Source organism: Patagioenas fasciata, chromosome 19 (assembly GCF_037038585.1).
Source record: "Patagioenas fasciata isolate bPatFas1 chromosome 19, bPatFas1.hap1, whole genome shotgun sequence".
Classification (NCBI taxonomy): Eukaryota; Metazoa; Chordata; class Aves; order Columbiformes; family Columbidae; genus Patagioenas; species Patagioenas fasciata.
In genome coordinates, this window is record NC_092538.1 from 9,090,975 (window position 1) to 9,117,601 (window position 26,627).

The 26,627-nt window shown below is 61.0% G+C and overlaps 3 protein-coding genes across 6 annotated transcripts; 2 read left to right on the plus strand and 1 right to left on the minus strand.

Annotated features, from left to right (window-relative positions):
- Window positions 1-1,980: 1,980 nt before the first annotated feature.
- On the minus strand, window positions 1,981-4,081 carry TLCD1 (TLC domain containing 1). Its single transcript, XM_065853383.2, has 4 exons — window positions 3,825-4,081; window positions 3,554-3,636; window positions 3,153-3,235; window positions 1,981-2,744 (listed from the first exon to the last, which is right to left on the minus strand). The coding sequence occupies exons 1-4, from the start codon at window positions 4,019-4,021 to the stop codon at window positions 2,349-2,351; spliced, it is 759 nt and encodes a 252-aa protein (XP_065709455.1). The 5' UTR covers window positions 4,022-4,081; the 3' UTR covers window positions 1,981-2,348.
- On the plus strand, window positions 2,346-16,763 carry NEK8 (NIMA related kinase 8). Of its 4 annotated transcripts, none has more exons than XM_071816924.1 (15): window positions 2,346-2,532; window positions 5,867-6,072; window positions 7,099-7,331; window positions 8,073-8,204; window positions 8,402-8,610; window positions 9,019-9,098; window positions 9,538-9,719; window positions 9,947-10,097; window positions 11,130-11,206; window positions 12,371-12,488; window positions 12,776-12,926; window positions 13,131-13,294; window positions 13,524-13,682; window positions 13,855-14,013; window positions 15,634-16,763. In XM_071816924.1, the coding sequence occupies exons 2-15, from the start codon at window positions 5,937-5,939 to the stop codon at window positions 15,660-15,662; spliced, it is 1,980 nt and encodes a 659-aa protein (XP_071673025.1). In that variant the 5' UTR covers window positions 2,346-2,532; window positions 5,867-5,936; the 3' UTR covers window positions 15,663-16,763. The 4 variants fall into 4 exon arrangements, with proteins under 4 accessions (XP_071673025.1, XP_071673024.1, XP_071673026.1 ...); XM_071816923.1 differs by lacking the exon at window positions 2,346-2,532 and adding an exon at window positions 2,777-3,290; XM_071816925.1 differs by lacking the exons at window positions 2,346-2,532; window positions 15,634-16,763 and adding exons at window positions 5,141-5,461; window positions 14,842-15,344.
- Window positions 16,764-20,602: 3,839 nt separating this feature from the next.
- On the plus strand, window positions 20,603-26,504 carry TRAF4 (TNF receptor associated factor 4). Its single transcript, XM_065853176.2, has 7 exons — window positions 20,603-20,805; window positions 23,495-23,546; window positions 23,944-24,048; window positions 24,122-24,283; window positions 24,646-24,807; window positions 24,881-25,036; window positions 25,453-26,504. Exons 1-7 carry the CDS (start codon window positions 20,663-20,665, stop codon window positions 26,083-26,085), a joined length of 1,413 nt encoding a protein of 470 aa, XP_065709248.1. The 5' UTR covers window positions 20,603-20,662; the 3' UTR covers window positions 26,086-26,504.
- Window positions 26,505-26,627: the final 123 nt, after the last annotated feature.

The following is a 26,627-nucleotide window of genomic DNA, read 5'->3' on the forward strand; positions in this document are numbered from 1 at the left end:
TGAAAGCACCTGCTTTCTCCCTGTGTCCTGAGGAGTGCTTGGCTGGGCTAGGAGGGAGGTGATGCTCCTGCCTGCTCTAACGGCTCAGAAACTGCCTGGAGGGAAGAGTTGCAGCTTCCCTGGACCGCAGTCCCTCTCCTGACCCTGATCCAGCTCTGGAAGCACCCTGGGCACAGCCCAGAACCTGGAGCTCACCCCAACCTGGGGCTCAGGGACATGAGACTCTGAAAGTGAGGGCTGTTGGCCAGTTTTGTGGGGCCAGATGAGGCTGAACAACAGGTCTGTGACACGGCCCTGCTGCTGAGAGTGCGGTGGTGCCAGGCCCTGGGACACCCCGCTCGCTCCTGAACCTGATGTTCTGCACGTCTTTGGGGTTCAGGGCACCAGCCCAACCATGGCCTGGGCACAGCCTGGGAAGGGGACAAGCAGCAGCAGGGTCTCTGTGGGTCTACCTGAGCCTTGTGCATCTCCCCAGCTGTAGTCACCCCCAGAAAGATGTAGGGAAGAAGTGCCCCTCTTGTAGCAAAGCCTGCAGGTATGTGCTGTGGCGCGGAGGTGGGGAGGGATCTCACATCAGTGTGACTTGCAGTATGCCTTCACCCTGTGCCTGGTGGCTGCTGCCGTCTGGCGCTCAGCTTCCCTGCGCTTGCCTCTTGCTCTGGGCTGGCAGCCAGCCCAACCTGCTGCTGCCCCAGCCCAGCCAGCGATGCTGTGGGGAGGTGCTGTGGCTGGAAGTCAGGAGGGGAACAGGACAGAGCCAGGCTCTTTGCTTTGGGAAGCTTTGTCATGCCTGAGCCTTCCACACTGCTGTGAGGGCAGTGGGAGTGTGGGCTGGTCCCCTGAGTCTGTGACCTGCCTGGGCAGAGCCATGTCCAGTATGTGCGGAGAGACAAGGGGGAAGGTGTGGAGATCCAGGTGAGGGGAAACAGATTTGGGCTTGATTGTGTGGGGTGGTTGCAGATGGAGTCTGCGCAGAGGCTGAGCTGTTGGGATGTGCGGCAGAGGGCAAGGTGCTGCCCTGCTTGTGCTTTGAGTGAGGAGGTGTCAAAGTGGGGGGTTGGAGCTGGTCCCTGCCCATGCAGCATCCCGAATATCTGATCCATCTGGAGCCTGGGCAGGATCCCGGCCCTGTGGGGTGTTTACCAGCTCCCTGGAGGGAGCGTGGTTCCCCCACCACTTCCACTTCGTCACCAGCTTATTTCAACCACAGCTCCTGGCTCCGCCTGAGCTGCTGGTGGGGTTTTTGGGATGGAACCTGCCCTGCACAGCAGAGGCTGGGCAGGAGTCCCTCTAAGCCCCACTGCTTTCTGCCAGCCTGGTGCGATCCCGGCGCTGTCACGTCAGCAGGATTTGCCGCTCTGGTGCTCCACAGGACCGGCTGGGCCAGTTCTGGCCCTGCTCCCCCAGGGAGCTGAAGCCCTTCTCACCTCCCAGCTGCTCTGGGGGGGCTGCTGGAGGGGTCCAGCACACGCGCAGGGGGCTGGGGCTGTGCTGTGCTGGTGAAGGTTGCTCCAGGGGGATGCGAGCATGCAGCAGTTCCAGGAAGAGCCTGTGGCCTCACATGGCTTCCCCCTGCCAGCTCCACTTCACGTGGCTGCCTGGTGAGTCACACAGCCCTGCCAGGCTCCCCGGTGCTAGGCAGGCAGGCTGGGGACCCCGGCAAGGCTCGGTACCTCTCCTGGCTCCCTTCCCCTGCTCCCCAAACAGCCCTGGCTCTCTGGAAGAGCAGATGAGGAGTGGAGGGACCCATCTGTGGGAGAGATGGGGCCTTGCTGTTCAGGGCTCAGCACGGTGCAGGTGGGCTGGCAGGACCCAGCAGGCTTGAGTGCATCCCTGGAGGGTCCCTAGAACAAAGAGAGTGGCAGAAATGTGCCCCCTCCCTCCCCAGGGACTGCCAGCCCTCAGCTGGGAACAGAGGCACAACCTTTTCCGTAGCCCTGTCTCACCCACCCCGACACAGAAAAGCTGGCACAGGCGTGCTGCGGCAGCAGTAAATAGACCGACTTTAATGCACGTTAACACCCAACATCACTGTGGGAAGGATTTGTCCTTTCCCTTACAACCTTCTCAGGCCACCAGCTGTGAAACGCAGCTGCCCCTGGCCCCCCAGCTGCCTGCACAGAAGCCGGCTTGGGCTGCTTCTCCATTGGCCATGCCCCAGCTTCAGCAGCATCCCCACAGCTTGGTGAGGCTGTTGGGCTGGTCCAGCAGGGAAGAGCTTTTAGGCTGCAGAGAGGGTGAAGGCAGGGCCCGGGGCCAGGGAGTGAGCCCTAAGGCACATCAGAGCAGGTTTGGAGAGCCCAAAACCTCCAGGAGCTGGAGCCCGGTTCCCCCTCACCGCACACATCTCAGTCTATCAGAAACTTCTCACCATCCACGTCTCTCCCCGCAGAGCCCTTGTGTAGGGAGGGGCAAAAATCGGAGCGGAGGAGGCGAGAGAAGTACATGAGGATCATGGCATCGAGCAGCAGGAGGTTGGTGGTGAGGAAGGCACCCTGGCCCTGGATCTCCACGTAGCGGACGAAATACCAGGTGAGGTAAACCTGTGGCGCCAGGCGGAAGATGAAGTACATCACCAGGTTGACGTACTTGTTGGCCTTGTAGAGCGCCGGGGAAGGCACGTTGCTCATCTTCAGCAGCATGCGGAAGGTGAGAAAGATGTTGCTCACCTCCACCAGCAGCAGCAGCACCGCCGCCACCATGAAACGGCCTGTGATGATGAGCGAGACGAAGGCAGAGATGGCCTGGGAGGGTGGGGGAAGACACAGCAGGGTCAGCTCTCCCCCACTGTGGGGGGGAGTCCATCCTTGCTGGGGTTTTGTCATACATAGCGCTGCTCCCTGCTGCCCAGAGATCCCAACAGACCCCCAGGCACCTGGGCTAAGGGAAAACCAGTCTGGAGAGCCCGTTCCCCTGGGATCAGCTATACCTCCTTGTGCTGGGGAGCTGGGACCAGCCTCCAGCTCTTTCCCTCACCCGGTGCGGCAACCTGTCTGACTCCCGGCACTCAGAGCCAACACTGGCAGGCATCCTGCCCTGCCAGGCGCCCTCGCCTTGATGCGCAGCCAGGGCGAGGCGGAGGGAAGGGCTCCAGCTTGCCCCACCGTAGCGCTCAAAACCTGCATGGGCTGAGCCCCGGGGGCTGTACTCACCATGGCGTGGTGCACCAGGTACTCCCAAGATGAGCGGGACTGGTGGCTGAAGATGATGTCAAGGCTGTCGTGGATGAAGTAGCCTGTGGGATGAGAGAGAACTGAGGGGGTCTGGCTTGTGCATCATGACCCGATGTGGTAAGGGGGAGCAGCGAGGAGGGGGAAGGTGGCATGACTGTGTGCCAGGTGTGGGGAACGCCTCTGGCCTGGCTCAGTGTTGGGAAAGGGCCAGGCCCTGGGGCTGGCAGCCTGGGAGCTCTGTGTTTGTGGCTAAAACAGGAAGCACAGAGATTTGCTCGGCGATTGAGCCGATGGCTCAGCCCAGGTGGGTGGGCTGGGTGAGGCTGAAAAGGCATAGCCTGGTGGGGTGGCCACGGCCATCGCCCTGCCTGGCCCCTTACCTGAGGAGAAGCAGACCAGCAGGTGCCCTGAGACACTGTAGCCATCCTCGATGTTGGAGAGCAGTTCCGGGGAGTGCCAGAGGCTGCGGGAGAGGAGGGAAGGGGGGGTCACTTGGGTACCAATGCAGGTTACCGAGATGGGAATGTGGGGACCCCGACCCTCCCTCCCCGTGCCTCCTCCCCTGGGGGCAGCGCCCAGGGTCGTGCTCTCGCTGGGGCTCGAAGCCCCGGTCAGGATGTGCCCCATGCCCCTGCCTGCAACCCGCGGTACCTGAAGAGGGCCCATAGCCCGGCCGACACGGAGTGTACGAAAGAGACCAGGAGGTTCCACCAGCGCCAGGCGCGGCCGGGGCGGCTCCGCACGGCGGCGGGCTGGGGCAGGGCCAGTGCCGCCCGCCGCAGCGCTGCGAAGATCGCCACGCTGCCGCCCACCAGCGCCGCCGAAGCCGCCCGCCACCCCGGGCCCATCGCGCCCCGCTCCGCCGGGCCGGGACAAGCGGCGGCGGGGCGGGCGGGGCCGGCGGGCGGGGCCGGGATGTCCACGCCTCCCATGCCTGACCACGCCTCCCATGCCTGACCACGCCTCCCACCCTTGGCCACGCCTCTTATCCTTAGCCACGCCTCCTCCGTTTGACCGCGCCTGCGCGGGAGGTGGCGTGCGGGGGGGGGTGTGGGCATAGGTGTGCATGTGCGCGCGTGGCTTTGCACGCACGTGTGCAAGGCGCTGCTCGTGTCTCTGGATGGTGTTGCACGGGGTGTGGCGCTTGTTTCTGCTGAGCGCTGTGTGTGTGCGAGGCGTTGCACGCGTGGGCGTCAGGTGTTGCACACGTGCAGGGCGTTGCACGTGTGCACCGAGCAGCACAGGAGCGGAGGCACAACGCTTTGCGCAGCTGTGCTGTGCCCTGCACATCTGTGCCGGTACCGCACAGCTGGCGTGGGGCGCGCACATCTGTCCTGGGCTGCCTGGGGGGTGGTGGCGCTAGGCACAGTGAGGATACCGGGGAAACCAGCGTGCCGTGGAAAAATGGTGGATAAATGGGTTGGGAGCGCAGCGGCTGGGTGTGCGCAGCGAGCTCCCACAGTCCGCACGGACACATGGGGGGGAACGGGGCGAGGTGGGGAAAGCAGGTGCCCCCGAACATCAGTATGGCAGCGGGGTGAGGCCGGTTCTGCGGGCACCGCGGCACGGCTGGTTCCCGTGTGGTGGCCCTGCCCCATCGCTGTCCCCGCACCGGGCTCTGGCTGACCCCCCGCCCCGCGGCGGGCCGGACTGGGTGTCGCTAGATGGCAGCATGGCCACGTGGCCTGGGGGTGGCACTGCCACCGCTGTCCCAGCTCCAGGACAGGAGCAGCCACTTCTGTGTGCAGGGCACAGAGCCCCCTCCGTGCTATGGGTGCCCCCATGGCCGGCTCGAGGGGTGCTCGTGGTCCTGGGGGTCTAAAGCGGGTTGTGGGGGCCAGTGAGGGGACCCCTTTGTGCCTGGCCCGCCGGAATGGGTGCGCCCCAGACTCGGGGCTGTGGGGCAGGAGGCTGCTGCAGGCACCGCCGCTCTTTGGGGGTGCGGGGCGTTCTGCTGGTACCCCCAAGGCTGGGGGCGGCAGGTCCAGGGCACCCCAAACCCCCATCCCATGGTGCTGCCCAAGGGGACCTGGCTCCCCGTGAAACTGGGGGGCCCAGCCAGGCCGCCTAGGGCTGGCATCATCCGCTCTCCCGGCCGAATCCCATCCCCCCGCAGCTCCTACACGAATGATGCTGGGGACGGGCGCGGCCCGCGGTGTTTTGTCCTCCCGCGGCCGCCGTAGCGGCTCCCGGAAGTGTCTCCATGGAGACAGGAGGAGCTCGGGTCAGGCCGGGGCGGTGATGGAGAAATACGAGCGGATCCGGGTGGTGGGGAGAGGGGCCTTCGGGTGAGGGCGGCCCCGTGGCACCGGGCGTGGGGGATGTGGGGGGGGTCTCGAAGCCTTTTTACCGCGGCAACGCGTGTGTGGGGAGCGCCGGCTGTGTGGCACCGCGGGGTGGGAGACCGCAAGCCCCATTACCATGGCAACAAGGCGCACGGGCCCTATCGCCATGGCAACGGGGAGGTCAGCCGGCGTGTGGCACCCTGGACGGGGGGAGTCCAAGCCCTGGTTGTTTCCATGGCGATAGGGTGGCTTGGCACTGGGTGTGTGACATCCCGGGGGGGGTGTGTGGATTGCAGGCCCTATTACCATGGCAAGGGGGGGTGCAGGGGCCATGTGTCACTACAGGGTGGTGGCCAGGCCCTGTCGTCCCCCCCCCCCCACTGCTGAGGCCCTGTCCCCATCCCACAGCATCGTGCACCTGTGCCTGCGCAAGGCCGACCAGAAGCTGGTGATCCTGAAGCAGATCCCGGTGGAGCAGATGAGCAAGGACGAGCGGCTGGCGGCGCAGAACGAGTGCCAGGTCCTCAAGCTGCTCAGCCACCCCAATGTCATTGAGTACTACGAGAACTTCCTGGAGGACAAGGCGCTCATGATTGCCATGGAATATGCCCCAGGTGTGCCCTGATCTCCTCAACAGGTCTGGGGCATGCCAAGCCCTCAGCTCGCCTTGGGTCAGGCTGCTGTGGCCTTGTGTTGTGGTTTTGGTAAAGATCCCACACCTTGGACCACCAAAGAGTCCAAACATGTGTCTGGAACAGACGTTGTAGAAAAGGATCTGAGGGTCCTGGTGGGCACCCAGTTGATTGTGAGTCAAGTGACTGATCATTGGCACAAGTTGTCCAGAGATGTGGAGTTGCCATCCTTGGAGATATTCAACAGACAGGTCATGGTCCTGGGTAACCAGCTCTTTGTGTCCCTGCTTGATCATGGGACTGGACCAGAGAACCTCCCGATGTCCCTTCTACCCTCAACTGCTGTGTGATTCTGTGATGATCTGCTTTACACCTGCTAATCATGTCAGAAACAGAGATATTCCTATCACCTCTGTCACTGATAAGTGTGCTGCTATCTGCCCTTGGTTTACATTTCACAAACATTTCTCTTGATCAGCTCTCAGCCATGCTGCTGGTCCCACAGCTCTGTGTGGGAAAGTGTGACTTCTAATGAGATTTGCTGTGGAATTTAAGATGAAATCAACATTTGCATGAGGGTTCATTAAAAGTTGTGCCTGAGACGTGAACCTGGACCTCCCCTTCTCGACAGGGGCCTCTCAGTGCCACATGGCCTCTCGGACTGCAAGAATTCTCTTGTGCGGAACAGGCTTATCTTGTTCTGCCATCGAGGTTTATGTCCTTCTCCAAGAGCTGTAATTTTAGTGTTTCTTTTCCTGCTGCCTTTGACACTGTGTCAACAGTAACTTCTCTCTTGCTGTTTCTTTGTCCCACCAACTGTGCAGCTATTGTTCTCTGCACGGTCCCAGGAGTGTTGGAGGATGGTGCTGCGTGTCCCACCAGGCTGTGTTTTTTCCCATGCACATGGCTTGTTAAGACATCTGTGGCTAATTCTCCCCAGCTTTTAGGCCAGGTTTGCACTGCCCTGTGCAGCCACCCTTGCTGACAGCCCTTTGTTGTTGTTTTCAGGGGGCACATTAGCCGAGTTTATACATAAGCGCTGTAACTCCTTGCTGGATGAGGACACCATCCTGCACTTCTTCGTGCAGATCCTCCTGGCTCTTCACCACGTGCACACCAAGCAGATCCTGCACCGTGACCTGAAGACTCAGAACATCCTCTTGGACAAACATCGCATGATTGTCAAGATCGGAGACTTTGGTATCTCGAAAATCTTGAGCAGCAAGAGTAAAGCCTACACGGTGAGTGGCCTGGCTTTGCAAGTGAACTGCTGACCAAAATTCTGGACTTGTCTCACGATAGACTCTTGGAAGCTGCTGTAGGTAGCGAGGTTGGATGTAGCCCACTTGCAGTAGGCCCCATCCATGTTTCACATGCTGCTTTGCTCCTTGGAGTTTATATGGGCTGATGTCTTCATGCCCAAGTTTGTTGCAGCTCTGTGGGCTGCAAAAAGGTGAGAAAAGATCTGCTTGCCCACACCTGGGAGAGGATGGGGTGTCTAGGTCCACTGGTGAGGGTTCCTCCCACTGTCAGAGGGGATGAATGGTGTTTGCAGGCTTGTCTGACACATATTTGGCAACTGAATTCCTGCCTGTTCTCTGCTGTCCTGCTTTGTTGTAATCTCTTCTTTCTGCTTGAGACTTCAGTATCATTTCCCACCTGGTCTAATCTGACTAGACGTTCATATCACTCTCATTGCTCTGGGCTCTGATGCTCTCATGCGGATAGGATCAAAATTAGAGGTAATCTCTGTGCAAGGGAGGTACCTCTGTGCAAGGGAGGTCTCTGGAAAGGCAAATCCTCCTGTTTTTCACTGAGATTGTCAGCCAGATGTTGACACCAGGGAACAGAAGCCCAGCTCCACTAAGCTTTGGTTGGTGGTGCTCTAGCCAGTCTGCGCACTGGGCTCTAAACTGAGCCTTTCTCCTTCCACCTCCCTGCCCCAGTTTCACAGCATCATGGCAGATTTCGGTCTCTTCTAGGTTGTGGGAACTCCGTGCTACATCTCCCCAGAGCTCTGTGAAGGGAAGCCTTACAACCAGAAGAGCGATATCTGGGCTTTGGGCTGTGTGCTGTATGAACTCGCCAGCCTCAAGAGGGCTTTCGAAGCTGCGGTAAGAGGGATATATGGTTTACACTAAACACAGGGAGCTGTGGCCTCTTACAGAGGTGAAAATGTGTGCTTGGATCCCTCTTCTCGCTGAGCCTGAAGGCGTGAAGGCGTGAAGACAGAGGCTGAGAACTTGTTGCTCCTTGGCCTTGCCTCTGACCACCCAGCCACTGTATGTATCTCTCTTGTTTTTCTCTCCAGAATCTTCCTGCCTTAGTATTGAAGATCATGAGTGGGACGTTTGCCCCAATATCGGATAGATACAGCCCCGACCTGCGCCAGCTCATCCTCAGCATGCTGAACCTGGATCCTTCCAAGCGGCCCCAGCTGAATGAAATCATGGCTCAAGCCATCTGCATTCGGCCCCTTCTGAACCTCTACACTGACGTGGGCAGTGTCAAAATGAGAAGGCAAGTGACACTGCCACCTCAATGTCCCCTGAGAGGGGCTGCCACAGCCCACGACAAGTCTGATGGGCTCACTGTCTCCGTTGTGAGCTCTGAAAAGATTGTCCCCGTGCAGCTCCTGCGTTACTCAACGTGCAGCTGCTGTGGGTTGAGCGTGGCCCTGTGGCTCGGGGCCACAGCAGGTGTGGGCTTGTTGTGGCAGTAACAGTGAATAGAGAGTTGTGAGCTCAGGGGGAAGCAAACTGATGCCAACTCCCCTCTCTCAGGTGGTTCAAAGCACCTACTGAGGTAATTCTTCGGGCTATTCAGCTGTGGCTTATGCTGTAGCTCTGCCTGGACCTTCTGTGATCCAGGACTCCGCAGGACCTTTGGGGCTGAGCTGACATTAAGGACTGGATTTTGGTTTGGCAGGCCTGAAAAACCCTTGGCTCCAGTGCCGACAGTGACCCACAGCCGGACGGGGGGACGAGTGAGCAGCGCCAGGCCGAGGGGTGAGTCCTGGCATGGTGTGATCAACACAGCTCTTGGGAAGGACGCTTTCCCTTGGATGTCAGGGGTCAGGGAGGCACTTGAGCTTCTGGAGAGAGGAATTTAAGAGACATCACCTTCCCTGAGTCCTGGAGGAGCCCACAGGCACTGTGACTCTGGGGACCAAGCAGCTCTCTGGGTTTTCAACCCTTGAATCAAGTTCCTGGGGGTGCTGAGGGGGCATGTCCCAGCACAGGGCAATGCAAGTGGCACTGGTAACAATTAGCTAGAGCTGTTGTGTTGCCACTTCCCTCAATTCTGGGATAAAATACAAGGAGCTTTCCCCATGTGCTTCTCTCAGCCCTGTCTGGGAGTTCCCCAGCAGCCCCTGGATGGCTGGTGGTGTTTCTTTTCCTGAGGAGAACCAGGGATCCATGTTGATGATTTCTCTTTGACCTGCAGGTGTTCGAGGCGGTTCAGCCAGGACAGGAATTCCTCCTCCACTGTCATCCATCTACACCTGGGGGAGCGGGATCACCACCCCGCTCCGCCTGCCCATGCTCAACACCGAGGTGGTGCAGGTGTCTGCTGGACGGACACAGAAGGCCGGGGTCACCAAATCGGGGCGGCTCATCATGTGGGAGGTGAGCGATGGGGAGCCTGGGGCAGGCAGTGGTTGTGGAACCCTCGGGGGTGTGATTTCTGAGGAGGAGACATTTCTGCTCTTTACACCGCTGTGTGCCCCAGGACCGCAGTCCCGTCCAGGGTGTAGGTGACACTGCTGAGCCTGTGGGAAGGGACTCATCTGCGTTGTCCAACCCCGCTCTTGGTGCGCAAAGGTGCAGAAGCTGACATGGCCTCTCTCCGCCAGGCTCCCCCCATGGGTGCTGCGGGAGGCCCTTCTCTCCCAGGAGCCACTGAGCAGCTCCAGCCTCAGTTTGTGTCCCGCTTTCTGGAGGGACAGTCCGGTGTGACCATCAAACATGTGTCCTGCGGTGATCTCTTCACAGCTTGCCTCACAGGTGAGCCGCTGCCTCCTGCCTTCTCCTGGCCGAGTCCCAGCCCGTTGGGGTTGGCAGCTGCTTTTGCAAATGCAGCGTGACGGCCTGGGGAGCCAGATCAGAGCGAAACATGAGAGGAGCACTGGGCTGGGGTGACACAAAGGCCTTTGTGACCCATAGCATCAGGTGGGGGTCAGAAATGGCAGGCATGGGCTTCCTATGATGCCACACTGGTCAACTTGTTCCCAAAGGTCTGTCTGTTTTGGGGAGGGCCACAAATCTCCTCTTGTTTGTTGTCCCGGCTTTGCCAGTGTCACCTGCAGCCAGAACTGGCCTGGACAGTGGGGGCCGCAGTGTGAGGAGTGTCAAGGTAGTTCAGCCTTTCTCTGTCACGCACTCTGAGTGTGACACAGACACAAGCAGTGACCAGTGGTGACTGGTGGTGTAGAGAGAAGTCACCATGATCTTCTGCATGGCCAGTTGTCCTCAGCCACAGGCAGGCAGGATCTGGAGCCCTCTCAGAGTGGGCCAGGAAAAGTTCCAAGTGGGAGGGGAGCGCACACACCAGTCTGAGGCCATGTTTGTGGAACAAATCCCTCCCAGTGGTCCTGTGGGAGCCCTGTTTGCACTTCTGCTGGGGATCATGGCACCAAATGACAGATATGCACCCGGAAAACTCAGTAGGCATGTGTTTGTCCTCCCTCTCCATGGCATTTCCTGCCACCCTTTGGCTGGGTGGCTGCTCAGTGAACACCTCTGTGTATTTAACACCTTGACAGACGGTGGAGTTAGCAGCTCCTGCGTACACAGCTGCAATAATGTTATCTCAGTGCTCTCCTATCATCTGCTGTTTGTTTGCTGAGCTGTCGCAGCATATCAAGGCTGCTGCTCTCTGGAAGGTTGCTGAAGGGCTCTGGTTCCCCCAGCAAGTTATGGGTCAGAATGGGTCCAAACAGAGCGGCTGTCCCGGGAGCCATGGCCAGCTCCACAGGCTGTGCCTGCCTTGCAGGGCTCCACGTGTGCCTGTAACACAACTTCTTTCTGCTTTTTCAGATAGGGGGATAATCATGACCTTCGGCAGCGGCAGCAATGGCTGTTTGGGGCATGGAAACTTCACGGACGTAAGCCAGGTTGGTTGTGGAGTGGTGGGCGTGCTGTCCCCCCAGGGTAAAGGATAAATCGTGCCTTTCTTGACACGTGAGTGGGCTCATCCCAGCTCCGGGGATGTGCATCCCAGGCGTGCTCTGGCATCTGACCCTCCTCCCCCTCCTTCCCCTGTCACTGCGGGTTTTAAAACACCCAACCTGCCGCTTTCTTTTTTTCTCCTCCTCTACACAATGATCCCTTTGAGCGTGGGGGAAGTCAAGAGCTGCCTTGTGGTTGCTGTTGGCAGGCTCCCAGCTTGGAGCCTGCCTCCAATCACACACCTGCCTGCTTCACTCTTGGCCTGCAGCTGCCAGGGTTCACTGAGAAAAGTTATTTTTCAAAAGAGCCAGTATTTAAAGAAGAGCTGTGTGTTTCCGATTGGCTTGAACACCAGGGCTGAGGGCCCATTCCTCCCTTCCAGCTTCTTCCTCGCCTGCTCTCGGATGTGGCAGCAGCCGATGGCTTCCAGCCGAGCCCAGGGACTGGTGCCATTTGTCACCGTGGTCAGCTGGCTCATTCGTTCCTGCTCCATCCGGAGCTGAGCTGCTCAGTGCTTATTGCTGGGGAGGGGAGACCAGTTGGGAGCAGCAGCCAGATCCCAACAAATGGTGCTTTTCACTTGAAGAAGATAATGAGAATGAGGCTCGCTGTGGCGAGGTGTCAGATCTAACAGCAGGTCACAGCAGGGGCTGGGCAAAATGTAGAGATCCTGGCCTCTCCTCACCCTAACGAATATGCAGCCGATAGCTCACAGCTCCTCTGCACTAGAGCTTTTCAGCCAGCGTACCCTGCACCAAGCCCCTGCCTGCTCAGAGTGTGTGTTAACAGCCCCTGGCACTCCCCGTGTGAGCAGGGGGGCGAATCCCAACCCTTTGGCTGATTTCCTCTCCAAACCGTTGCGCTGGCTGCTTTCTTCCGCCCCAGAGATGTTTGTGCTATCTTCTGTGCTGTGTGCACGTAGTCTCTAAACCCTTTGAAGACTGTTTGGAACACAAAAAAAAAAGCCAAATTCTCTGGTGTTTGTGTTGGATGAAAACTGGGATGCTGCCAGCGCTTGTGTTGAGGCTGGGGGGGCCGGGTGGGAGGGATGGGAGCAGCCGGGCAGGCTGGGAGGTCTCGGCTGACGGCTGCTGTTCTTCCCCTGCCAGCCCAAGATCGTGGAGGCCCTGCTGGGCTACGAGATGGTGCAGGTGGCCTGTGGCGCATCTCACGTTCTGGCAGTTTCCAACGAACGGGAAGTGTTTGCCTGGGGCAGGGGGGATAATGGTAAGAGATGTCTTGCTTTGCAAAACAGGGCTTGTGCTTTCCATTGCCTGTTCCCACTCCGCTCGCCAGCCCCGCTTGCCCGCAGTCCTCTCCAGATGTGCCAGGTTAGGTGGGTGTGGAAAAGTTGCAGCTGCTTCACCGCATACCAGGGCCCCCACGCTTTGGGTTTTGCTGCCTTTCCTGGTGATGGGTCCCAGGCTGGGCTCTATGTCGATGCCATTGTTCATGGGGGTGTGCTCAGGTTGTGTGTTGCCATCAGCTGTGTCCCACTCTGCTCCTTTTGCCAGGTCGGCTCGGGCTGGGGACGCTGGAGTGCCACAACTCCCCCCAGCAGGTCACAGTCCCCCCAGAGCACGAGGCTCAAAGGGTCATCTGCGGCATCGATTCCTCCATGGTCCTCACAGTCAAGAACCAGATTCTTGCTTGTGGGAGCAACAGGTAAGGGGGTGAAGGTCAGTGCTCCAGAGCTTGTCCGCAGCCTCCTGAGCCTGTCCAGCCCAGGAAGAGGGAGCGGGAGGCTCTAGAAAACATCTCTGTGTGATCCTACTTCCCAGCATCTTGCTGCTGGGGCAGGATTTGTCTCTGGGGTATCTGTACCAGGCTGCATTCAGCCAGCTCTAAACTGTGCTTTTCCCCATGCAGGTGTAACAAGCTGGGCCTAGATAGGATCAGCTCAGCAGAGGAGCCTTCTGCAGAGGACCAGGTGGAAGAAGCCACCACGTTCATGTGTGCCCAGTCATCCCCTTTGAACCAGGAGCCGATTGTGTGTGCTGATATTGGTACAGCACACTCAGCTGCAGTCACAGGTGAGGGGTGTGTGCCCAAATCCTTGAGGGGGACACCTATATTTTCACTGTTCTCCTCCTGCCTCTGGTTCCCATGGACAGAGGCCTCACAGAGGCTCAAGAGGCATCATACTCTTGATGTTGGAGCTTTGTGGAGCAGGATGTTCAGAATATCAGAGAGCAATGGCCTTCAGGGGCTTCAGTGCATCCTCAGTTGAAACCCGGTTGTTTTTCTCCTCTCTGTTCTCAGCTTCTGGCCAGTGTTACACCTTTGGAAGCAACCAGCATGGGCAACTGGGCACCAACTCGGGCCGCAACAGCCGTGTACCACACCTGGTTGTGGGGCTCCAGGCAATGAAGGTCACCGTCGTGGCTTGTGGGGATGCCTTCACCGTGGCCATTGGAGCAGGTGAGGCTGAAGCCCCTATGTCCTGGGCTGCAGCAGGATCTGGCTTTCCTCTGCCTGTAATCCATGCTGTGGCCAAGGCAGCCCCTGGAGACAGCCCAGAGTGGCACTGGGGGGCTCAGAGGCGTTTGCTGGTGAGCTCTGCGTGCAGCAAGATGTGTATATGCTTCTGCAGATGGCGAGGTGTGCACGTGGGGGAAAGGAGCCAGGGGACGCCTGGGCAGGAGGGACGAGGAAACGGGAACCCCAAGGCCAGTGCAGCTGGAGGAGACGCATCCATACCTGGTGACCTCTGTAGCCTGCTGCCACGGGAACACACTGCTGGCAGTAAAGCGTGAGTAGAGGCGTCGTTACTGCGATTCCTGCCCTGAGGACCCAGCCAAACACAATGCCTTATGACCAAAGCTGTACTGAGTAACCCTGGCACATAAGCTCTGTGTTATTCTAGTCCCTCTAGAGCTGTAGATGAACAGAAAATAACTCGAAGCCCATAAAAATTCCCCCCCTATACAGCACGGTGACCCTGCTGCTTACACAGGGCTGGGAGAGCAGAGGGATGGCAGAGACGGTCTCCTGCACTCCTAGACAGGTGGGCTGGTCAAGCTGTTATCGGTGGGGTGCTGGTGTGCTGGCAGTCCACCGAGTATCCAAAAAGAGCAGCTCTCTAATTGATGCTGCTGAAATAGAAGCTGAGATTTGAGGCGTCATTTTGGCTGCTGGCTTTCCATTGTGGTTTGGAAAAGATAGTGATGGTTTTGTGGTTCTTCTCTGCTCGGGCCAAAAGCAGCATCGTTGAGTGGTTAAAACGTGCCCATGGCGTGACCTGCCCTTCCGTTGCCTGGATGTAGGATGGGAGCCTGGCCCAGACTGCTGGAGGGGCCTTTCTTCCTCCTCTGTCGGGCTGATTATGGCCTTGGTGCTGGGCTGAGGGATTCCAGTCCCAGCCCACTTCAAGGAGGCTAATTACACCCCGGAGGGGAGGAGGCCCAGCTGACTGCCCTGGCGCAGCAGAATAGACCCTGGTTCCCGTTCTTTCCCTGCAAGTGCCGAGCTCTCACGTGATGTGTGCTGCCACGTGAAGGGGACGGGGAATGGCTGAGTCCCCAGGCTTGGGAACAAGCAGAGCATTTGTCATGGGAGTAAAAGGGTTTTGTTTCTGCAGGAAGGCTGCAGGCTGCTCGCCCCTTCCGCTGCCGGAGTCACCCTGTGCCCTGCGGCAGCTGGTTTGTGGGCTCCCACCTGCAGCTCTGTAAGAGTGGGGGCTCAGCACGTAGCCCCACTGCTGTCCCCCTGCACTGCCCCATCCAAAACCTTGACCCACCTTCCGGGTACTGGAAGGACAAACTCAGCAGCAGCGGTGTCAGGGCAGCAGCGTTGCCTGCTCCCGTGTCTCTCAGTGACCGGGGTGCAAAAAGCGCTGAGAGCTCTGGAAAAAGCTCCGTTCTGACTCTGGACTTTCACACAGCTCAGTCTGCCTGGAAACCTCTCCAGAGAGAGCACGAGAACTGGTGACATGTTTGATGTCATTGCTGCTGTCAGCTCTGGCTGTGATCTGGCCTGGAGAAGGTGCTGGCACAGGCGAGTGATGTTCCCTCTTTGGTGTGGCAGTGCAGCATCATTCTGCTGTTTTCAATTCTGTTTTTAACTGCCTTGGGCTTGTGCCAGCTTTATTGCGAGGCCGCTGCTGCGCCCTTCTCTCAATCCCACTGCAAACAGAGGAATAACTGGGAGAAGCTGGGTGTGCTGGAGAGGAGGGTACAAGCCCCAGGAGGTTGCATTTCAACTGCTTGTGCCACTTCTGAGGTCTTGCAGCAGCTTCCTCAAGCAGTGGGACAGAGATTATGGTGCCCATATGTTGGGTGTCTGGCCTGTGTGGGGCAGAGCACTGCTCCCTGTAGCTTCATCACGATGGCAACTTACAGCTTATCCTTAGTCCTTGCCCTTTGTGTTTCAGCTGCCGCAGAAGAGTCGCCTTCCCAGTGAGTCTGAGTTGAGAGGGGCCGTATCCAGCCTCATGGAGCTCCAGCCTGGCTTGGACCTGCATCCTCAGACTCGGGAGCTCCTCAGCTGCGCTCCAAAGGCAGCGACCTGGAAACAGGGAGCTCTGAACGATGGTTCCCACGGAACCGGAGCTGGTCTCGCTTGTTAAATCAACGCTGCGAACCTCCAGTGCCTTAAGCTGCTGCCCTGGACCTGCCGTGGGACGGACATCCCCGGAGCTGCGGTGCTGTGTTCAGGGGTTTGTGCTGGGGCTCTGGCCCTCCCTGCTGGAAGTGCCTGTGTAGAAGGGTGAGGAGCACAGAGGTTGTTTTCCTCCGTGGAAACTGTCTCTGGTTACAAAGCCCAGGCTGACAGCTCGGTGTCTGAGAGAACTGTCAGCCTTTGCGCAGCGGTGTCTGGAGTTAGGGCCCCAGGCGCTGCGCTGGGTGACTAAGTGCAAACCTCTTTTCTAATTAGAGAAGTCTGTCCTTTCCCATCCCCCCCCCCCCACTTTAAAACATTTCACCCATTTGTTGAGCTGTTCATCATGCTTTTGAGGGTCCCGGCTTGCACGGCTGGCCGAACCCAGCACGAGCAGCCCTGCTCGCTCTGCCGAAATGCCGCCTGGAGCTTTCCAATTACAGCCTCCCCTGGCCCCAGGAGCTCACCGGAGGATCCTCCAGCTGACATTTGTCCTCAGGCCCCTAAATCCTGCTGCTGACCAGCTCCCAGGCTTCCAGCTGAGCTAGTGGAAAGCAGCAAAACACAGTGAGCAATTGTCAGTAATTGAAATTTTTTAACCCACATCTCCCCAGGGAGATGATGAGTTTTCACCAAGGATCCTTTCTGCAGGCAGGAGGGGGCACATCACGGTGTCACAGGCACGAGTTACATTTTTCATCTCCAGAAGGGTCGTTTCCTTTCCTTTTTTTTCCCTCCTCTTTTCTTTTTTTAACTTACATCTGCCCTGGGCCATTTTTTGATGAGCTTCTGTCTCTGATCTGTCTGACATTGCAAATGCTCTTGCCTTTCACATCCATCTTTGTGCTGTTGCCAATCTGTTGTGTATAAAGTCAATGCTTTCATAAGCTGGCTGAGATGAAATCTCTCTAATTATTTTTGTGATTCTTTCCTGTTTTCAATGAGGGAAACCTCGCCGGGCTCCGGTAGGAGCCGACTGATCCTTCTGTCGTGTGAAAGGTGATGAATTTCTGCTGTTCTCTTGCTTTTTCCTCCCAGGTTCTGGCTGTAAGGGAACCAGCAGAGGCGTGTGCAGCCCTGACTGCAGACGCGGCCTCCCTGTTTGGCTCCTGGCGGGGTGGGTGTGCGGGGTTTTTCCCTGCCGTTTTTGTTTCTTGTGGAGCTGCCTTTTCAGGCGGTTACACCCTGCTATCCCAGGAAGCTGCCTCAGTGTTCAAAGGCTCTGCCAGTCCTTTGGCACTCGCCTTGTGCTGCGGGTTACAGGGACGGCTCCCGCAGCCCAGTGTCAGTGTTGGGGAACATGTTCTCGGCTCCCAGACTGTCCTGGGCATTGGGGTAATTGCAGGGCTGGGTTAAATTGCCTCCAAGCCCCTCTGGGATGCTGCGTGTCCTACTTGCACTGAGCTGGTGGCAGCACCAGCTCCCACAGCAACAGATTTCTCTTGGCTGTGTTGTGCTCAGCTCTCGGAGTCCCCTTGCCCCACACCACGTGTAAAATACATCCCATAAGATCACTGATCTGCTGGTGTTGGGTGGGTTGGTTTATGGCTTAATGATGCCTTTGCATGGCAGGGCTGGGGCTGGAGGTGTCACTGGCTTGAATATTGGGACCCTTTGCTCTGGACGGGGGTACCAGTACAGACCAGTGTGCTTTGTGCTGGGCTGGGGGCTCACGACAAGGGCTGTAGCCCTCGGGATTTCGCAGCCTGTGTGCTTGGTGCATGAGTTCAGCTGTGAAGCCCAGCGAGATGATTTGAATAATTTAATACCGGGCTGTGACCAAGACTGGAGAAAAGGGTAAAGGAAACAAAGAGGCCCCCAGCCCCGAGCAACAATAGCTCTTGAAACGACAAGCTGAGGCATGTCCGCACTGCCGGAGGCAGAGAGCAGCCTGGGCAAATAGGCCAGTTGCATTCCTCACGTCTGCTGCTTTGTTTCCCTGCAGAAGCTCCTGGTGCAAACTGCAGGTCTCAGGGCTTCTCCCTTCATCCATGTTTTGTTCTGGTGGTGGATCAACCGCGTCCCCGTGGCTCTTCCCGCTGAGGAAGGCAGGGACAGAAGGGAGCGGGCAGGGAGGTGATGCGGGGGTGAGGCTGCCTGGGCTTGTGCATCCCGGCCGGCGTGGTCCCCTCTGGTCATCGTCACCCAGGGAAAGCCCGACCCCATTGCTGTGCTTGTTAAGATCCTGCGGACCTAGGGCCACCGCTGCCAGCAGGAAACAGCCCAAACTGCCGGCATATCCCCCAGCTGATTCGATTTGATTCTTGCACCTCTGTTGTGGTCGTATCCCCGTTCCCACCAGGCTTGGCAGAAGGTTTGGTTATTGTCTGTCTGTCCAGCCACCTCGCTGCCCTCACCTCTCACCTTTCCTGGGCACAAGTGCCCAGAAGCAGGGACAGGAGTCTCCCCACTCCTTTCCCTGGGGCTCCTTCCCCACCTTAACACTAGAAGCTGGAGCGTTGGTTTTCTATGCCTCCCGTTTAAGTTAAATCCGAGGCCGAGGGCTGGAGCGGGGGTGCAGGGCAGGGAGAGGCTGGGGGAAGGAGGCAGGAGGCCTCCCCGAGCCCAGATGGGTTCAAGGACGGACCCATCACTGGGGACAGCGAACATATCGAACATATCGCCTGCACAAAGGGAATTGCCCTGCCCGGAGGTTGAGTGTCGCCTTTGTGCGAGACAAACGCCCGGCTGTGATGTTGAGTGTGGGGAGGGCTTGGTGAGGGAGAGGGGAAAAGGAGGAGATCTTTGTTTGCAGGGTCTGACACCTCCCAGCCGTCCTGCCGGCACAGCCAGCGCCTTCTGATGGTTTTGTCAGCTCCTGGCTAATTAGCGGAGATGCTCTTTAGTGAGGTTAGGAAAGAAAAATTTTTAAAACATCAAAGAGAAGCAGTAAATAGTGATAGAACTCAGCTCTGTTTCACGCCCGTCGTCAGAGACAAAGCCTTCCTAAGCTTGCAGGAGCGGTGTGTCCTGTGCCTTCTGTTGGGGGGGGGCCTGAGAGTCCCATCGCCCCGTGGGCCTGCCCTTCTGTCCTGAACCTGGTCCCACAGCCGTGTCCAGGGGTGGTTTTTAGCCAGGGCCAGATCGGAGCGTGTTGGGGCGGGTGTCTGGGGCAGCGTGCTGTCGGGAGGCCAGCCTGGCTCCAGGGCGCGCTGGGCTTAGCGGCAGAACCAGACGGACCGATCCTGCCCTGGGGGGTTCACGTCTCTGAGCAAACCAGGACGGGAACATCTCAGCTCCAGTCTGGCACCCCCGTGACAGCTCGGAGGTGCCCAGTGCACCCCTCTGCTCTCTCTGCTGTTGGCCGCTGACATTTGTTTCACGTGTTGGGTTTCCAGGCTCTCTGGGAGCTGGTTAAAGTTTAGCTTGCTGCTCTCCGCCATTGAGCAGGCTGCCAGCTATTCATATCCCTCGGAAAAGACTCCACCGTGGCTGTTCACCCTTCATGTACCCCAGTACAGGCTGCCCTGCTATTTGGGTGTCAGGAGCTAAAGCCAGTGGCAGGGTAACCCCAGAAATCAGCCACCCATCCCCTTCTTGGCAGCTCCGGCAGCGTGAACAGGCTGCCTGCCTTCCCCCGGGCTGCTGGAGGGTTTTATTTTAAGCAGAGCCTCTCGGGGAGATGAGTAACGTGAGCTCCTTGAGTGACAAGTGATAGAGCTTGACTTGCTTAGCGTGTCCCCCAGGAATCCCTCTCCTCTGCCATTTGCTAATTGAAAACTGCTAACATTTGGGTCTGGAGCAACTGCCGCCTTTAATGGGGAGCGGGGCTGGGGCGTGCGTTGGTGGGACTAACACATGCTCGCAGGCTGTCATCTGCTCGTCTCCATCTCTAGGGAAAGGGGCAAATATTCCCATATGCTGCTCTGGTTTCTGAAAGAGTGAAGTGGGGGCTGGAGCCAGACGGGTTTTTCTTTTATTCTCCCTCCTCCAAGCCCTTGCTGGAAGGTTGGAAACCCCCGGGCTGGGGGGCTGCTGTTGGCTGCAGCCTGGGACATGAGCTCTGAGCAGGATGAAGCCACAGGAGCGTGTGTGCCCCCTGTTCCTGTGGGGGGGTCAGGGCAGACCCTCCATGTCCTGCTCTGTGTTGCACCCTGCCATGGGTGCTGGTTGGGACACGGGTGCGTGAACTGTCCCCCCAGGCCTCTCTCCGGGCTGTGTGTGTGAGTGTGGCACCCCTGGGGCACCTCGGGCTGAGCCAGCGCTGCCAAGGAGGGGACACAGGGTCAGCAAGGTCAGCACTGAGTGTCCCCAGTCCCAGAGCCAAAGCCCAGCCCTGGGTCAGGGGAGGCTGTGGCTGGGTGCGGGGGGGATCTGCAGGTTGTGCACAAGCCCCCGGGGTTACTGTGGCCAGTGTGATGCTCCCCAAACCCTTGGGGTGACTGTGCTCAGTGTGGTGGGTCCCAAACCCGCCAGGGTGACTGTGCCTGGTGTGATGCTCCCCTACTGCCTGGGGTGACTGTGATGGATGCAGTGGGTCCCCAAACCCCTGGGGTGACTGTGCCCAGTGCGGCTGGGTCCCAAACCCCCCCGGGGTGATTGTGCCCGGTGCGGTGGGTCCGCCCCCAACCCGGAGAGCCCATTCCCGACCCGCTGCTCCCCGCACGCCCGGGATGTCGGGGCCGCCCCAACCCCCTCGGTGGGGCGGGAGGCGGAGCGGGAGGCGGTGTCGGTGCCCGGCCCCGGTTGCGGGGCGGTGTCAGGCCGGTTCCACCGCCCCGTCCGGCCCCCGGGCGGAGCCGGGCGCGGAGCGCGGAGCCGAGCGGGGCGCGGAGGAGGCGAGCGGGGCGCGGGGCGGCGGGATGCCGGGCTACGACTACAAGCTGCTGGAGCGGCCGCGGCGGCGGGTGCTGTGCCCGCTCTGCGGGAAGCCCATGCGGGAGCCCGTCCGCGTCTCCACCTGCGGCCACCGCTTCTGCGACACCTGCCTGCAGGAGTTCCTCAGGTGAGCCCCGCCGTGACGTCACGGCCGCCCCGCCATGACGTCAAACCGCGCACCCCTTCCTCCATGGAGCGCCCCGGTCTTTCCCCCCAACCCGGGATTCCGCGCCCCGGGGGGCAGCGAGGGGTCCCCCCGCCCCAAACCGGCCCCAGGCGCCGCTGCCGGGTGTGGGGCCGCCCTGCGCGCCGGGGAGCTCCGGGGAGGGGCGCGGGGTGCCCCGGGGTGTGGGTGCCTCGGGCTGGGGAGGGGTGCGGGGTGCCCGGGGGTGCGGGTGCTCCGGGGTGCGGGTGCTCCGGGGTGCGGGATGCCTCGCGGTGTCCCGGGGCAGGGAGAGGGTGCGGCGCGCACCCAGCCCGTGGCAGCCGCCCCGCGGGGTGCAGCGGCCCGTGGCCCCTCTCGGTGAGGAGGAGGAAGAGAAGCGCCGGGTGAAGCCCCGAGCGGCGAGTTTCGAGCGCTTGCAAAGATTTGTGCTTAACTCCTTCCTGCCTCGGCCCTACCGGAGGAAGCGATCAGGGGGTGTGTGGGGGGAGCTCCGGCAACCCCCCCACACCGTGAGCACGACCCGGCCGTGGGTGCGGGCTGGGAGCGAGAGGACGGGGCCCCTTCCCACCCCGCTGCGGTTTGGCAGCCCTGGCCCAGGTACCGGCAGCCGATGGGGCCGGTGCTGCCCGGTTGTTGGTTGCGGGGCCGGGGGTCCCACAGTGGCACAGCGAGGGGGTGTCCGTGCTCCCCGGGCTGGGCATGTGGCGGTGCGAAGCGTCACCCCAGGTCCCAATTTCCGCTGCCGCCTCCAGCAGCGCCTCACCCCGCCGAGGCGACCTTTGCTCGGGCTGGGGGCCCCGCAGGCACCGTCACCGTGGCCAGTTTCTGCGAAACCGGGCGTTCCCCGGGGCCCGTGCCAGGCAGCGCCTCCGCTCCCCTCCCGCACCCGAGCCGCGGGCACCTCGGCTCTACCAGGGCGCCGGACACTGGGGTCCCCACACTGAACCCTTCCTGTTTGCACCGGATCAGGTTTGGGAGATCTCACGGGCTGAGCCGTCCAGCCCTGACGCGGTGCTGGCTGGGCTGGGTGCTGGGGCGAGTGCCAGGAGGTGCTGGGGCTCCCCGCTGTCACCTTGCTGCACCCCGGCACACCGCGAAGGTCAGAGGCAAGGACGGTCCCCCGAGCGCTGCCTCAGCACATTCCCTGCCTGGCCAAGCGTGAGGAATGGGGAGGCTTTGTCGGGGATTAGGCGCTGGCTGTGGGTCGCAATCCCGCTTCCCCACCAGCCCCGACACCCCAACACCGTGCACAGGGTTCAGCAGCACCAGCTGCCCCCAGAAAGGTGGCAGGGTGATGCCAGCCGTGGGGTGATGCTGGCCATGGGGTGATGTCAGCCATGGGCTCCCCGGAAAGGGCTGGGTGCCCAGCCCCAGTGCGGAGCAGTTCATTCCAGCGGGTTCCTGGTGACTCTCAGGGCAACACCCGCTGCAAACAGCTGGGGCGTGCAGCAGGGCTGGATGTAGCCGTGCCCCATCGGGGTCACGCCACGCAGCATTGGGCTGGTTTTCCTGGGGGTCACTTGGCCCCCCCAGCACAGGGGTGGTGGCTGCAGGGGTTGTCACCGTGCCGTGCCCGGGCATCCCAGGCCAGCGCGTGCCAGGCAGCTCTGCTGGCTCTGTCGCGCCGTCTCGCATCCGCTTGGCAGCCCCGGTCGAGGCCGTGCCGGCGCCTGCCAAGGGCAAGCAGTGATTAGATGTGCAGGGGGTGCGGATGGGCAGGGTGACCTCGTGGCTTTGTCCACAGCCACCTCAGGGACACCAGAGCCCAGGGGTCCCTGTGTGTCCCTGCAGTGTGTCCCTGCAGGCAGCACCCATGGTGTTCCGCCCCATTGTCCCTAGGGGGTGGTGTATGGGGTGCCACCCTCACATGTCCCCAGGCACAGTGTCATGAGGGCCAGCGGTGATGGTGGCTCCTGGCCAGCCGTGTCATGGGCCAGGCTACCTGTTTGACTCCATCCTGTCCCTCTGCTCCGTGCTGCCTCTCCACATGTTGGGGCTGAGCAGAACCATTCCCACCCTGGGGACAGCTCTCAGGAGGAGCACCCTGTCCTGGGGACCTAGTGGGATGAGGACCTCTCTAGGGCCGCTGCCTGTCCCCCTGTCCTGTCTCACCGTGGTGGCTGGTGGGGCCGTTTCCTGCAGAGTGGAAGCCCCGGGGCCACACATCCGGGCTGCACATCTGGCGCCCAGCTGTTGTCCCCTCCCTCCTCATTGGGCCCCAGCACCTGGGGCTGCAGGCGCCCATGGCCTCCGCCAGCACCGCTCTTGGCCAGCCGCCGGCACCCTGCCGTAATCCCCGGGGACCGCAGCGGCGAGGGGGCTGCGGGCTCCAGATGGTGCCGCTCGCAGCGGCTGGCCCAGGCCCCGGGGACCGCGGCCGCCGTGCCGGGCTGGGGGGGAGGAGGGGGCTGCCGGGGGGGGATGTCTGGCAAGGGCATTTCCCAGCTCAGACAGATGGAGCAGGATTAGAGCTGCAGCTCCCCGAGGGCCGCGGCTGGATTTGGCATGGGGTGAGCACTTAGCGTTGGAAGGGCAGCGCTGACATCCTGGGGCGGGATGGTGGGGACCCTATGGGACATAGTTGCTGTGTTACTGGTGACACTTCGTCCATCAGCTCCGAGTGATCCTGACCCCTCTCTGTGTCTTGCAGCGAAGGCGTCTTCAAGTGCCCGGAGGACCAGCTACCCCTGGACTATGCCAAGGTGAGTGAGCCTGGCATGTGGCCGGGGTACCCGCTCCGAGGGGATGTCCCCATCACTGGGGTACCCGCTCCGAGGGGATGTCCCCATCACCGGGTACCCCCTCTGAGGGGACGCCCCCATCACCCGTGCCCCCGCCAAGGAGCCGTCCCTGGGCCACGCACACCCGCCTGGCACAGCCACGCCGGCCTGGCACGGGCGCCCGTGCGGAAGCAAAAGCCCTTTGTGCTGTGGGGCCGGGGAACGGAAACCCGCTCCCGACAAAGGGCACTTGTTCGTGTGCCGGCGGGGGGATCCGGCCCCGGGCAACGTGCCTGCGGCTACCAGCCAGGCTGGGCTGGGGGTCCGTGTGCCCCCCAGCCTGGCGTGGGATGCTGATTCCCCAGCACTGCCTCCCCAGATCTACCCCGACCCGGAGCTGGAGGCGCAGGTGCTGAGCCTGACCATCCGCTGCATCCACAGCGAGGAGGGCTGCCGCTGGACCGGGCTCATCAAGCACCTCCAGGTAGGGTCCGGCAGGATGGGGGGGCTGAGGCTCCACCCCTCAGACACCCCCTCACCATCCCTGCACCCCCCAGGCCCATCTTGGCACCTGCGGCTTCAACGTCATCCCCTGCCCCAACCGCTGCAGCGCCAAGCTGAGCCGCCGGGACCTGCCCGAGCACGTCCAGCACGGCTGCCCCAAGCGCCGGGTCAAGTGCGAGTTCTGTGCCAGCGACTTCACCGGGGAGGCCTTCGAGGTGGGCAATGGGGTGGGGGGAATCGTGCCGGGGGGCATGGCTGTGGTGGGGGCACTATGGGGGACACAGCTGGCAGGGGTGTCGTGGGGGACGTGGAGGCACCATTGGGGTATAGCCAGGTTGGGGGGTGCAATGTGGGGTGCAGTGTGGCCATGGGGGGCCCAGATGGGATGCAGGGAACCATGGGGGCCATAACCTAGCCATGGGGACAGAACCTGGGTGGAAGAGACCATGCAGGTGCAACTGGTCTGTAGGGACAGAGCCAGGCTGGGGGACACTACGGGGTCACCGCATGGCCCCATCCCTGGCCGGGCTGGCCAGTGTGGGCAGCCGGAGGGTGACGATGCTGCCGCGGTCCCCAGGGCCACCAGGGCACGTGTCCCCAGGAGAGCGTGTACTGCGAGAACAAGTGTGGGGCCCGCATGATGCGGCGGCTGCTGTCCCAGCACGCGCTGGCCGAGTGCCCCAAGCGCACCCAGCCCTGCACCTACTGCGCCAAGGAGTTCGTCTTCGACACCATCCAGGTGAGATGGGACCCGTGGGGACCCTCGTCCTGCTGGCTCCCTGCACCAGCTGATGGCCGCTCTTTGTCCCCAGAACCACCAGTACCAGTGTCCCCGGTATCCCGTGCCCTGCCCCAACCAGTGCGGGGTGCCCAGCATCCCCCGGGAGGACCTGCCCACGCACCTCAAGGAGAGCTGCAGCACTGCCATGCTGCTCTGCCCCTTCAAGGACGCTGGCTGCAAGCACCGGGTGAGTGTGTCCCCAGCCCTATGCTGGCACCCCTGTCCCCACCCCACTCTGGCATCCTTGTGCCATCCCCACCACAGCATGGCTGTGCCCCAGAGCATCCCCACACCATTCCTGCCGTGACGTCTGTCCTGCCCCCTGTGGTGTCCCTGTCCTGCTCTGTCCCATACATGTTGTCCACATCCTTCTCCTGCCTCACCCCTGTGTCACTTTGCACCCAGGTGTCCCCATGCCATCCCAACCAGGAGTCCCTGTGCCACCCGTGTCCCCACGGCATCCCTGTGCCATCCTGCTCCAGCACCCTTGCACCCCAATGCCATCCCCACTGCATCCTTCTCCTGTCCTGTCCCACCCCATGTCCCCACACTGTCCCATGTCCCCGGCACCCCTCCCCGCTGATGGTCCTGCTGTCCCCGCAGTGCCCCAAGCTGGCCATGGGCCGACACCTGGAGGAGAGCACCAAGGCGCACCTGGGCATGGTGTGCGCCCTGGTGAGCCGGCAGCGGCAGGAGATCCTGGAGCTGCGGCGGGACGTGGAGGAGCTGTCGGTGAGCAGCGATGGGACCCTCATCTGGAAGATCTCCGACTACACCCGCAAGCTGCAGGAGGCCAAAGCCCGCAGCAACTACGAGTTCTTCAGCCCCCCTTTCTACACCCACAAGTACGGCTACAAGCTCCAGGTCTCGGCGTTCCTCAACGGCAACGGGAGCGGGGAGAGCAGCCACCTCTCCGTCTACATCCGCGTGCTGCCGGGGGAGTACGACAACCTGCTGGAGTGGCCCTTCTCCTACCGCGTCACCTTCTCCTTGCTGGACCAGAGCGACCCTTCGCTCTCCAAGCCCCAGCACATCACCGAGACCTTCCACCCCGATCCCAACTGGAAAAACTTCCAGAAGCCGGGGGCTTCGCGCAGCTCCCTGGACGAGAGCACCCTGGGCTTCGGCTACCCCAAGTTCATCTCCCACGAGGACATCAAGAAGCGCAACTACGTGCGGGACAACGCCATCTTCATCAAAGCCTCGGTGGAGATCCCTCAGAAGATCCTGGCCTGAGCCCCGGTGCCCCAGGGGGGACAGAACACGAGCCGGGGGTGTCCCTGGTGGTGCTGAGCCCCTGCCCGCAGCCAGTGTCCCTGGCTTGGTGACGCTGCTGTGGTTGCAGCCAGCGGCTCTCAGGAAGGGAGGGGACGGGGCTGTCCCCCCCACATCCCTCCCGGGGCTGGGACCGCACTGGGCAGCCCCTTCTCAGGTGCCTGGGGGTGCCGGGGGGCTGGGCCCCCCAAAAGCCCCTCACTGGGGCACCCAGCAGCCCCCCCCAAGCCTCGCTGGGGACTCCGCGGGACCCCACTGCCCAGAGCCATATTTTGTAAGCTGGTGCCCCCCGGGAGCACTGTTGTTATTTATTACCCGGGCTGGAGCCGCTGCCCCCTCTCTACGTCTTTTTTTTTCCAATAAACTTTTATTGTATTTATTATGGCCGCATGCACCTCCTTCCACCCGGCTGGGGACGGGGTGGGGGGACCCCACCGGCACAGGGGTGCTGGCGGTGCAGCCGCGGGTGCTGGGGACAGGGACAGCCGGGCTGGGGGCACGGC